Source organism: Rhinopithecus roxellana, chromosome 11 (assembly GCF_007565055.1).
Source record: "Rhinopithecus roxellana isolate Shanxi Qingling chromosome 11, ASM756505v1, whole genome shotgun sequence".
Taxonomy (NCBI): Eukaryota; Metazoa; Chordata; class Mammalia; order Primates; family Cercopithecidae; genus Rhinopithecus; species Rhinopithecus roxellana.
Window position 1 is genome coordinate 3,393,822 of NC_044559.1, and position 12,874 is coordinate 3,406,695.

General features: G+C 45.5%; 1 protein-coding gene across 4 annotated transcripts in view; it reads right to left on the bottom strand.

The window, feature by feature from the left end:
• The window catches only part of WDFY4 (WDFY family member 4), a 300,326-nt gene that overhangs the window by 272,771 nt on the left and 14,681 nt on the right, over positions 1-12,874 (bottom strand). For all 4 annotated transcript variants that reach the window (XM_030940063.1, XM_030940062.1, XM_010382862.2 and 1 more), the window contains exon 2: positions 2,311-2,546. In XM_030940063.1, the coding sequence (XP_030795923.1) occupies positions 2,311-2,529 (219 nt within the window). In that variant the 5' untranslated portion in view covers positions 2,530-2,546. The remainder of the gene's footprint in view (positions 1-2,310; positions 2,547-12,874) is intronic.

Sequence of the window (12,874 nt, forward strand, 5' to 3'; positions counted from 1 at the left end):
TTTCTCCTCGAAATGCTATTAATTCTACTTTATGGATAACTGAGGTTCAGCAATAGTTGGTAACTTGCTCAATAGCACACAACTAATAAATAAGTGATGCAGCCAGGACTTGAGCCTTGATCTGTTTGACTCGAAAGCCCACATGTTCAACAACAGGGTCATTATGCCTCCATTATCGGGAACAGGACAGGGTTCGGGAAACAAAGACGAGTATCAAGGTTCACTTACAATAGTAACACTTACATATGGAGTCACAAGCTCACATGCCTGTATGGTGACATAACATTCATTAGTAATATGGGTTGAGTAAAATACGTTGGAGTGAGCTCTGAGGTTACCTGGGGAACCCCACAACCCTTCCCATATAACTGTCAGTATTAGGTCTACCAAAATTTTCAAGATAAATTAGAAATCTGATTTTCACATGAAAGCTTTCCATTTTGGAAAAAAAAAAAAAAAAAAAAAAAACATGGCCACTAGTTCATTCTGAACCCCTGCAGGCCAAATGAAACACACAGTGTGCTGTTCGATGCCCTCTGCTCTGGGCCACATTCACCGTGAGGGCAAACCTCTGTCTTCTTCACTCCTATAGCCCAGGCCTTAGAACAGAGTATAGGAGCTTAATAAATATTAGTACAACAAACAAACGAATTCTCAAATAAACAACAGGGAGGTGAAGAAGTATCAAGTCCTGGCTCTTGGGTGCAGAGTCCTTTCATCAGAGCCCGAGCTGCCCATGTGGCTGGGAACGGCGCCACTGAGAACCAGCAGCTCAGTAATGGCAGAACTCATCCCCATCGCCAGTGACTTGCACTGGGGGCTGGGGACTGCTTATATTGTCCTTTCCATAAGACAAATTTGACCTGGGAACTGGAGTAAGACTGTCCCACCTCCCCGAATCTGGGGTTGTCAGGGCAGGCAGGGCTAGGGCTGAGAAACTTTAGCTGTCTCTCCTAAACTAGCCCTAGTTACGCAGTCTGTGAAATGAGATGAATGGGACTACAAGTTCAAAACATGAGGAAATGATGAATTAATGGAAAGTGAGTTATTTGGCAACTTTTTAATCCTAAGTATAGAATGCATCCTACAAATGTATTTCCAAGATTATTCTAAGTCATCTTTGGAAACCCTTAAATATTACTGATGAATAAGTTAGAGGAAATACATTCACAAAGGTATTTACCAATGAAAACATGCCAAAGCCTCCATCTGCCATAGTCTACTTTCAAACGTGAGAGGCAGCTCATGTTCTCTCTGCTCTGAGTATTTTGTAGGTATATGCTTTTCAAAAATAACCCCAAATCCATAGTCAAGTAAACACTAAGTCCTCATAAAAAGTGCTTTCAATGCTACAACTTGACTTCAGCTATAAGGCAGACCTCACTGGCAGGAGTATTGCTCCCAGACAACAAAGGAAATCCCTTGCAGCCAACCTGTCACCAGCTGCCACTAGCTAGAGTGCAGACCCAGTAGATATGCTGGTTTCCCTAGTGGAGCTGTGACCGGGATGTGAGTGAAGCTCTGGTGCTCTCCACTCATTTTATCTCACTTTGCATTATTGTTACTATTTGATGCAAGATATTCTGGCTCTCCCAGGCCTTGGTGTTGGCATCCCTGAGGTGCGAGGTTGCCAGCTACCTGTGTGACTCTTGTGTCAGGACATACCATCCTCTCTTCCCTCCAAAAGAAGCTGGCCTTATTTCTAGCTCCCGAACTGGGTTTGTGGTTGAACAATGTAATATTTTTTAACTAAAGAGACAGTATTACTCAGAAGCTAACTGTCTGTCCTTTCTAAGTCCCTCTCCACCCTAGAAATGAGCCTTACTTGTCATCTTTGGCATGTCACTCTTGCTAGGGTCTTCCCAAAATTCACATAGTGACGTTTTAATCTCTAAGGTAATGGTCTCAGGAGGTAGGACCTTTGGAAAATGATTTGGCTCTGCCCTTATGAATGGGATTAGTGCCCTTATAAAATAAACCTGAGAGAGGCCCCTCACCCCTTCCACCACATAAGGCCATGGGAAGAAGACACCTTCCATGAGCCAGAAAGTAAGCTCTTACCAGACACTTAATGTGCCTTAATGTTGGACTTCCCAGGCTGCAAACTATGAGAAATAAAAGTCTGTTGCGTCTAAGCTACCCAGTTTATGGCATTTTGTTATAGTGGCCCTAGCAGGCTAAGACAACTCTCCCCTGAGCAACCAGAGTCCACTTGTGATGACATTAAAACCACCAACTTCACTATGCAATCATCCCAGAAGTGTCCCAGAGCACCTATCACCTTACAGTTTCAAAAATAAGAACACTAACCTTCAGGAACAGGGGGAGAAGACTCAACAGGCTCTTCTGACGCTCAGTGGGGCTCTTGTGAGTCAATTGCTGGTATTCCAGAAACTTCCTTTCCAGCATGTCCCAGAGAGCTGTGGGGCCAGGGGACTGCCCTCCACGTGGGACAGCAAGCTGCCCTTCACTTTTGGAACCTGGATCTTCATTTCTATCTTCAGCCTTTGAAAGATCTTCTGCCTCCATGCCGTGGCAAAGCAGATCTGAATTCAGAACAAATAGAAGTGAACACTCTTGTCACATCACTTCCTGATGATTCTGGCCATGGATAAGGTACTGTACTCACTCAGCCCAGTTCCTATTTAAGATGGTTCCCCTAAGAATCTGAAACAGACTAAAATAAGGAACACTTTTGAAAAAGGAGATTCAGATTTAGATGTGATTAATACAAATTCACAATCTAGTGTGTGCCCAGCACTGTGGGATCTTATACACAGGACTCAGACAGACTCTCTTACAGCTACACAGACAGATGGGTGCCCTTATTCTCTCTAGGTAAGTAAGGAAACTGGGCCAAAGGCATATAAGCAGCTAGACATCAAGTTGAAATGCAAACTTTCACACTAAAGCCTGTTTGTTTGTTTGTTTGTTTGTTTTTTGGAAGGCGGGTTGTTTGTCTTTTCACTTGTTGCTGCTTCTCTTTTAAAAGGCTGCATACATAAAAGAGACGTAAATAGTTCACTGGTATTTGTAGAGGCACATAATTCTGTATCTAGAACTTCCTTCTATGATGGGTCTATAAGGATAGATTCCTCATTCTAAGCATTATTTGGTTATTTGTTCTCAAAATGACCCTCTAAGTCCCCAAGCTTACAGGAGCTCATCCCTAAGTGCACACAGGAGCAGTGTTTGCAAATTGGGAGCCTCAAGTCAGTAGGCACAAGAGCAAAAACTTACGTGATGAAAACAGCCAAGGGCCAATTCACCAATAAGTGACCTCCCAAAGGTACACACCTTCAAAAGTTGTCATTCAGTTATGACTTACACCATAACATAGGATAGTTTATTGTTTGCTTGTCTGGAGTTCAGTAAACTCTAAGAAGGGACAAAAATGTTCAGGCTCCCTGAATAAAAGCCCTCACCAAACTCAACATTACCACGTAGGAAGCCATCCAGGAGCCCAGCAGGCATTCAACAATCACAAGGTAGCAACCGGAGTGACATAAAGAAGTGGGTCCAGCAGTAGTGGGGTTACATCATGCTTTGTTTTTAGCCCAAACACACATTCCTTGCAGGCTAAAATGGGGTTTAGCCACACGTCACCGGCAAGGCTAACCAGCCCCTCTCTGAAACCTTCTCACTCTTTATGTGCAGAACCCAGCCTGCCCCTGACTCCTCTTTGAGCACACAGACTGCCTACTGTCTGAATTCATTTTCAGAAGTCATTTTCTTATTACAAAAGCCATGTCAGTTCATTTTCAAAAACCAAGAGGAAACAAAAAATCAGGAAGAACATAATGCTTGCCCATACCCAGAAACCATGACTGCTGACATTCCAGCTTCTGTCTGTGAATATATAGTTTAGTAAGAACATGATCATAATAGTGTTGAAGCAAACTCTATTTACACTTTTGCTTTTTTGGGGCACTGGGATGGGGTTTTGTGGGGGATTAAGTTGTTTCCTTTGAGGGGTTGACTCTAAGGGGCAGGTGGTGGGCGGAGTTGCTCACACCCCTCAGCCTCTTCCCTGATCTGGGCAGGCTCCTCTCTGGCTGTGTTCATTTATTCCTTTATCACCAGGACCTCCATTCTCCATTTGCATTTGCTGTGTCCCCACCCCACCCACACTCCCGCTTGGTGAGTATGAGTCCACCAGCATGGAACTTAGGAGTATGACACACAGCACCTGATTTCCATCCGCATACACTTAAGTTAGCGAATGCTCTTCTGCATCTTTTCTGCTCTTACTCTTTCACCCAGCATTATGTCTTCAGACTCCACCACGTGACTCTGTGTTTGTCAACTTCATTTCCTCTATCTGCTGCCTTGTGTTCCAAAGTAGGTATCACATGCCTATTTTACTTGTTGGCTTTCTCAGTGATAGATGGCTGGATTAGCCACAACATCCCGTCCTGCACACAGGGCTGGGGTGGACATTCCTGCGTGGGTCCCTTCACTGGGCTCTCATGACTCACTCTGGATATGAAGGCAGGGGCATCAGAACAGAGTCAAGGGAGTATGCCTGCTCAGTGGAACTAAGTTCCACCAACTAAGATGCCTCCAGAAAGCTGGCATCAGGCCATCTCCCACACAGCATCTGAAGACTCCTCAGTGACCTCATTACCACCCTGCTTGGCATCACCCAGCTTTCCAGTGTTTGCAATCTGATTGAAGGAAAGAGATCTCGCATTGTCATTTTAATTTCCATTTCTCTAAGTTACTAATGAGTATGAGCATCCCTTTACATGCCTGATAGCCTTTTGGCATTTCTCCTCTGTGAATTAACTACTCATAACCTTTGCTTATTTTTTCTTTGCTTGTCTTTCTCTTGCTGCTTTGTGAGACTATATCTAGAAGCCGGTCCTTTGTTAGTTTTAAAAATTGCAGATATTTTCTCTCAATCCATTTTTTAATAAATTAGTCCATAACTTTCTTTGTAGTCAAAACAGCACATCATGAATATTTTCCACATTATTTAAGATCCTCAACACCTTCATTCTTAACGGCTACATGGTGGCCATAGAGTAATGTTTCTTGTTTATTGAATAAGCCCTTACACTTAGGCACTTAAATGATAAATTATTCAGTACTATAAAAAAATACTGTAATGACAATTCTCATGTCTCAGTCTTTTATATATATTCATGATAAAATAACAAATCCTAATCCATTCCGAATTTCTAAAAGGAAATAGTTGGATCTAAAGGTAGATAAACTTTCCAGCCTCTTGATCCGTATTTCCAAACAGCTGCTCCTGAAATACCGACCCTATCAAGGGACAGAGAGTTCTTCTACATAAGCGTACAAGAGCTTGAGCTTCCCTATGTGTAATCTTTTTTATTACCATTATTTTAACCCTGATGATTTGACAGGTAAAATAAAATCAAAAGAAAGTGCATCTCTGTTGTTTCTCACTGCTCACTTGCTGCAGAGTGAGGAGCTGAGCATGTTTCCATCTGAGGCTCGGTCTCCTTCAGAGCTCCCTGCAGCTGTTCTGGAGTCAGATTCCAGTGAGTTTTCATTTCATGAGTTCCTTGTAAGGAGGTCTCAGCTATTCCCATGGCTCTAATTACCCCTGAGAGCCACATATCTACTAAACATTAGATCTGTGAAGGCAAGGATATTGTGTCCATAGCAGGGGCTGGCACAGAGTAGATTCTCAATAAAATGTTATCGAATAAATGAATGAAAGTATAAATGAATCCATGAATGAATGAACTTATATGCTGATGGCACCCAAATCTCAATATTTCTCTCTCTAGCCTAGACCCCTCTTTGGAACAAGTTCATTTTTCCCACTCCAAGATTTCTACTAGGATTTCCCCAGGACTCTGACAGCCACTATGTCCAACCAAACTGCCATTCTTAGCACCAATAGAGTCAGTCCCAAGCCACGGTAACAGCAAGCTTAGTGTTGTCTCCACCATATAAAGTTCATTTTGTGGCCACATCTGCAGGTTCTACTAACTGATTCCATCAGTAAACCATGTCTGAGGACCTGCTAACATGCCCCGTCTTTAGGACCAGCAAGTGGCAAGTCAAGTGAGTATCAGGTCAGAATATGAAACCGCGATGGGTCGGGACTTAGCTGGAGATCTAGAGGAAGGATCAGAAACCTCTCAGCTCTCCTCTGAAGTGTGCAGAAGCCACGTTTGCTGAAGTGAAACACTTGACTCACCTTCACTTGAATCGACAGAGATTTTTGATAAACAAGAATTTCTAACAAATGCGGACCTGTGAAATTGCGTGGCAGCAGTATCTGACTCAAATGCTAAGTTGCAGCTGCCCCACCTCCTGCTCATCTGCTGATCATGCCACACCTGCTCCAGTTTTATTTGAAAAGAGAAGGAAACAGGGAGTAGCCTTGCAGGCCATGTGAAGAACAGCAAGAAGAAACCACTCTAATCCGTCTCATTCTCAAGAAGTGCCCCACCCACAAGCCAGCAGCCTCTTCTTTCTTTTTTTTCTTTTTTTAATGTGGTCACTGGAACTTTTATTTTGTTTATTATACTTTAAGTTCTAGGGTACTTGTACACAACTGCAGGTTTGTTACATATTTCTACCAGGATTTCCCCAGGACTGCTGCACCCATTAACTCATCATTTACATTAGGTATATCTCCTAATGCTATCCCTTTCCCCTCCCGGCTTCCCCCACCCCACTACAGGCCCTGGTGTGTGATGTTCCCCATCCTGTGTCCAAGTGTTCTCATTGTTCAGTTCCCACCTATGAGTGAGAACATGCGGTGTTTGGTTTTCTGTCCTTGCGATAGTTTGCTCAGAATGATGGTTTCCAGCTTCATACATGTCCCTACAAAGGACATGAACTCATCCTTTTTTATGGCGCCAGCAGCCTCTTCTTATCCAGAGTGAAAAGGGACCCATTGCGGCTTATGGTCACTGTGGGAGTCCCAGGCAAGGCCAGGGTGAGGGTAGGGCAGTGAAGGAAGCACTCACCTCTGCACAAGATTTAAGGAGGTGCCAAAAATGATAATTTAATGCAACAGTTATAGAGATCAGTTAATGCCAAGAAATCCATGATGAACAAAATATCAAAATTTTAAATAAAAACAGGATCCAAACCTGTGCTTCCCAACCATCCCCCAACTTCACTCCCCACTGTGGGAACTTGAGCTCAGGGCACTTTTCACAAAAATCAACCTACTAAACAGACACCACGTCTGGGCCTTGGCTCCTGGGGATTCTACTCTCAGCCGTGTATGGCTCCCAACACAGACTCTGGGGCCAGATTGCTGGGATTTCAACACAGTGGGCTTAGACCAAGTGACAAGACTCATCCCTGCCTCAATGTCCTCATTTGTAAAGTGGGGATGACAACAGGTCCTCTCACAGGGCCCCTCTAGCATGAGTCAGCTCGGCACAGGTTACTGTTAGGACTGGGGAAATACGTATTTACTGGCACCTACTTAGTGCAGGCATTTACATGCATCTCTTCATGTAATCCTCCTAATATCCAGTGACAGCAAAGCTAGCAGCCTTCATCCACAGCTGGTACTGAGGTGGGAGCAGAGAGGTGATTTGGCCAGGGTCCTTTTGCCAGTCGGTGGCTGGAGCAGAAGCCCCCAGGTCTGTGGATAGCCCAGGCTTTGCTGCCCAGCACACCCCCAGCAGCGCACACAGGCAGCTGGGCTCACACTGTGGTTGCTTGGGGCCGAGGATGGGGAGAGGGGCGTGGCAAACTACTACACACGGTCACACAGGCTTGGGGAAGACTTGCTACCCTGGAAAGGTTCTTGGACAGGTGGGCTTTTAGGGGAAAGGTTCAGGAAAATGTGGCCTTGGCAGGGCAAGAGACCAGGAGGCTGCAGGGGAGTCCCAGAGCCTCCAGGAAAAGACAAGACCACTGCTGCCTCCTGGCTGTGCTGTGTCCTAGCTTGGATGGGGTCGGGGCACACAGCATTCCAGCCCTCCACATCCGTGACCAGCCAGGTTGGAAGCTCTGCTCTCCTGAGGCAGAAACTTGCCTTCTCACATAGCCACGAGGCAGAGGGGGCAGTGGGGCTAGGATGGGAGTGATAGGCAGGGGTCCAAGTCTAACTTGGCCCCTGTGGTGTCTTAACCGAGTCACTTCCCCTCTCTGGGACTCGGCTTCTCCTCATCCACATAGTCCTGGTGATTCCAGTCCCTCTCTGCCCTTCATGCATGACCAATGGAAAGAGGTCCAGCATAGTGAGGCACTGAAGGGCTGCAAGGGCCCCCATAGGGGCCCAGAGTCTATGGGTTATGTGTATGTAATGGGGTCTCCCCTTCCTCTGTGTCATGTTCAGGGAACAAGATGGTGAGCCTGCAGGCACCCGAGAGGAAGGGATTCCCTGTGACCTCAGCAGCACCAGTGCTGGGATTGGCCATGCATGCCCCCAGGTCTCTGGGTGTCACTGTCCACCCTCACCCTGCACCCCACCCACCCTGCAGGGATACATAGCACCATCAGAGCTTGCTCTGCCTTGTAACAACCCACACCAGGCATTCTGCGCACAGCTGCCCCAGTGAAGGGTAACATCTGGAGCATGAAGCAACTGCTGGGTTGCTGATATTTGGGCTGCTAAGTAAACATTTTGATGACTGTTTTCATACCTGACGTTCTACTGAGTGATTTGCAGAGTTGGGAGTCTCAGAATGTGAGATGTGATCTAGCAGCCCTTGGAGGTAAGATGCCAAGAAGCTGTTCCCAAGAAAAGCCGCCCCGGAGCAAGAAGACATGTGGAATGACCCAAAGGGGTAGCTTGGGACTCAGTGCCTTCTGCAGAAAAGCTGGGTCCTGCAGACAAAGAGTTGCTGTGAAAAATTAAAGATTAAAATTCTTTCACCATTTCTTGTCAGCCTCTGCAACTATTCTCATTTCCAGATTATAAACTCCAGGTGCAGAAACTGCCTGTTTGCCATTTCCGTAATGGGCCATGGCCCTTAGGCCTTGGAGCTGGGGAAGCCTCTAAACCAGATGATACAGAATAGAATAGCAGCTTAGCATGCATGGCCGTAAATGATCTGTTTTCCTCTCCATGCAAAAGCCAGTGCCTCACTGCATGTCAGCAGATCCAAACACTCTTGCCCCTGTTTTCAGCAGAGTCTTGGCCTCAATCTGGAGTGCTCCAAAATAAATAAATAAATAAATAAATAAATAAATAAATAAATAACAAAGCCATTCTTGTTCCTAAAACACGTTCAGGGTGGGGCTACTCCTTGCTTCCCTCTTCCCCATGGTTTCATGTCAACAAGGAGACCTTACAATCTAAAACCAAGTTAAAAGGGGTAGGGAGACAGAGGTGATGTACTGTGAACAGTGTTCACATCTACCTGCACAGCTGACACTGTCAGAAATACTGAGGATGGACAACAGCATCATCATTAGGAAAATGATGATTAAAACAAGATGCCAGGACACACCAATTAGTATGTCTTCAACAAGCAAACAAAACTTGACGATGGCAAGGGTACAGAGCAACTACCACTCTCACCCTTGCTGGTGGGAATGCAAACATGGCACTGCCACTTTGGAAGGAAGTTTGGCAGTTTCTGGGAAAGTTAAACATACCCCCAGGAATTCTGCCCCTAGCTATTCACCCTAGAGAAATGAAAATTGATGCTCCTACAAAAACTTGTACATGAATGTTTCTAGAAGCTCTATTCATCGCTGCCAAAACCTGGAAAAAACATAAATGCCCCTCACAGAATGAATGAATATACAAACTCAGGTCCATCCATACAGCAGAATCCCTCTCCACAGTACAAAGGAACACATGGCTGACATCCACAGCACCCCAGATGCATCTCAAAGGCCTTCTGTCAGCTGATAGGAACCAACCCCAAAAGGCTACCTACTGTCATATTCAACTTAGATGACATTTTGGAAAAGGCAAAATTGTTAAGGACAGAAAATAAGATCAGTGGTTGCCAGAGATGGGGGATAAGGGGATGACTACAAAGGCAGGACGGAATTTTGCGGGGGACAGAAATGTTCTGTATCTTGAAAGTGGTCAAGGAGGAGTGTGTGGGCTTTGGAGTCAGCTGCACAGAACTTGCTCTTTAGCAGCAGTTCTGAGCTATGGAGCTACTCTGAAGCTCTTTTCAGCAGCTATCAAATACTGCTAGTATTTACTGCCTCATGTGGTGTTGCTTTGAAGATAAAGAGAGATGATACAGAGATGAAAACGCAGAGCCACTATGAAGTACGCTCTCAGGAGGAGGAGTTACTTGGTGGTGGTCACATGACTGTCTACATTTGTCCAAAGTGTGCACCAAAAAAAGTAAATTATTTTTATGTAAATTATATTTCAGTAAACCTGACTTTAAGAAAACATGTACTGAGTTTGAAAGAGAACTAATGGAAAAGCCAGAGGTGAGGATTTTAGTCCCTTGGCTTCAGCTTTTATCATGTACAGTGGGGATAGAAATCTCTATTTAATCAAAGTAGTGACTTCCCTCCCTGAGAGCTCACTTTACAGTGGCTGTGCATTTTCATCTCTGTATCATCTCTATCTCCACAGCAACATCCCACGAGGGGGTAAATAGTAGTATTTCACAGGTGCTGGAAAGAGCCTCAGAGTGGTTCCATAGGTTCCCACAGGGCCACCAGCCAAGTTCTGTGCATCTGACTCCAAAGCCCACACGCTCCGCCTTAACCATGCTTCCTCTTTCTTCAGGATGCCACCGGCTGGGGACAGGTCGAGGCGTCTGTCCACAGAAGCCACCCTCAGATAAGAACTCACTCAGGGCCCTTCCCTGGCCTCTGCCTCCACTTTGGTCAAGTGGGGAGACTGTCCTCTAAGTTCTCATCCACTTTTGCATCCAATTAAAAAGATTATGTTTATAATTGATTGTTACATCAAATTGGTTGAACTAATAGATGAGGTAGGTCAATTATAAAAAGTAAAATCATACCCCAAAGAATTGAAAGCAGGGACATAAGCAGACACGTGTACACCCGTGTTCCTAGTAGCCAGAGGGTGGAGACAAGCCAGTGTCCAATGATAGATGAATGTGTAATCAATGAAATGGAATATTACTCAACCTTTAAAAGGAAGACAGTTCTGGCACATGCTACAAAATGGATGAACCCTGAGAGAATTATACGAAGTCAACTAACCAGTCACGAAAGGACAAATGCTGTATGATCCATTGATATGAGGTCCCTAGAGCAGTCAAATTCATAGAGCCAGAAAGGAGAATGGTGGTTCCCAGGGGCTGGGGAGAGGGGTGCATGGGGAGGTAGTGTTTAATGGGCACAGAGTTTCAGTTTTGCAAGATGAAAAGGTAATGGAGCTGGAGAGTGCTGATGGTTGTACAACATTGTGAATGTATTCAGTGCCACTGAAGTATACATTTAAAAATGGTTATGATGGTGAATTTTATGTTATGTTATTTATAGATTGTGGTATGTACTACAATTATAAATTTATAAATAAAATTGATAGATAAATAGATAAAAGATAAAGGAAGAGGAAATAACTCATCCTGTTTAATGACCACGGTAAAATCAACAATAGTAGCATCTGTTGAGTGCTAGCTCCACACTGGGTCCCCTGCCAAGGGCTTTGCCTGCCTAACCTGATTTACTTCTCCCAAAAGCCCATGGCCCAGGAACCGTCATGAGCCCACACACTCCCAGCCCCAGGTGGAGATGAGATGGAGGCACGGTGCGTTTACGCAGCATCCCTGGGCATGCTCACGCAGCTGGTGTTTTCAGGAGTGAGAATTCCCTTCTGGGCCAAGGCTTCAGTAAACATTTGCCACACAATGGCATTGTGTTGGAGGGATTATGAAAAGCCAATGACAGAAGCTCTGTGTTCCACACCTGGGTTAGTTCTGGGCAGGGAGGAACACCATTGTAAACAAAGGGGACACAGATGAGACCCAGTGACAAGATCAGAGAAATTAAGAGATAGAAGTAGCTTGGAGGACATAAGGCCCTGAGAATTTGCGGGACAAGAGCATTGGAGCTCCTGCAGGATGTGGTAAAGGGCCCCCAAAGCACAGCGTATATAACGTACAAAGCAAAGGAGGGAAGTGTAGGTGAGGGGACTCGTGTCAATGGAATGACAGCCTCCAGGCTTTCCTGTGGGCCCCTGGGGAAAGAGCTGATCTAAGACCCAGTGCTCTGAGGCTCCCTTTGGGATGCTTCGCCTGCTGATGGCCAGCCTTGGGGTGATGCTTAGAGGTGAACCTTCAGCCTAAAACCTGTCCTCCTGGAGAAACTGTTCTGAAAGCAGTAGTTCTAAAACTTCAGTACGCATCAGCATCACCTGAAGAGATCGTTAAAACCAAATTTCTGGACCCCAGCCCCAGTTTACAATTCAGTAAGTCTGGGGTGGGTCCCAGAAATTTGTATCTCTAAAGAGTTCCCAGGAGGTGCAGAGGCAGCTGGTTCAGGGACCACACCTAGAGGACCACCACCTGAGGAGTAGCCTTGGAGAGGGACTTTGGAAGCAGAAGAATCCTATCATCTAGGTTTTACCTAGCATTACTGCAAGCCCTGATCACCCCTCACCCTCAGCCCAGACAGTGGACCAAGAGGATGAAAACAAAAAGTGCAATGTGAGAGGCTAAAGTGTCTTAGGCGAAGCTGGAGTTTAGCCTTGCTGGGGGTTTGGTGTGTGGCAGGCAAAACTGGAGTTTAGCCTTGCTGGGGATTTAGTGTGTGGCAGGCCAGCTGCACACTTGCACTGTTCAGCCTGCATGATGACTCCATGACGTGGATATTAGGGATACCATTTTCAGATGAGGAAACTGAGGCTGGGAGCAGGAGCCTGCAGCTCACTGAGGTCCAGATCTGTCTGCCTCCAAAACCTCTCTACCACTCTCCCTCTGAGGTTGTCTAGTTCCTTCTCTCCCAACTCTCCACTGTGGGGAAAGTC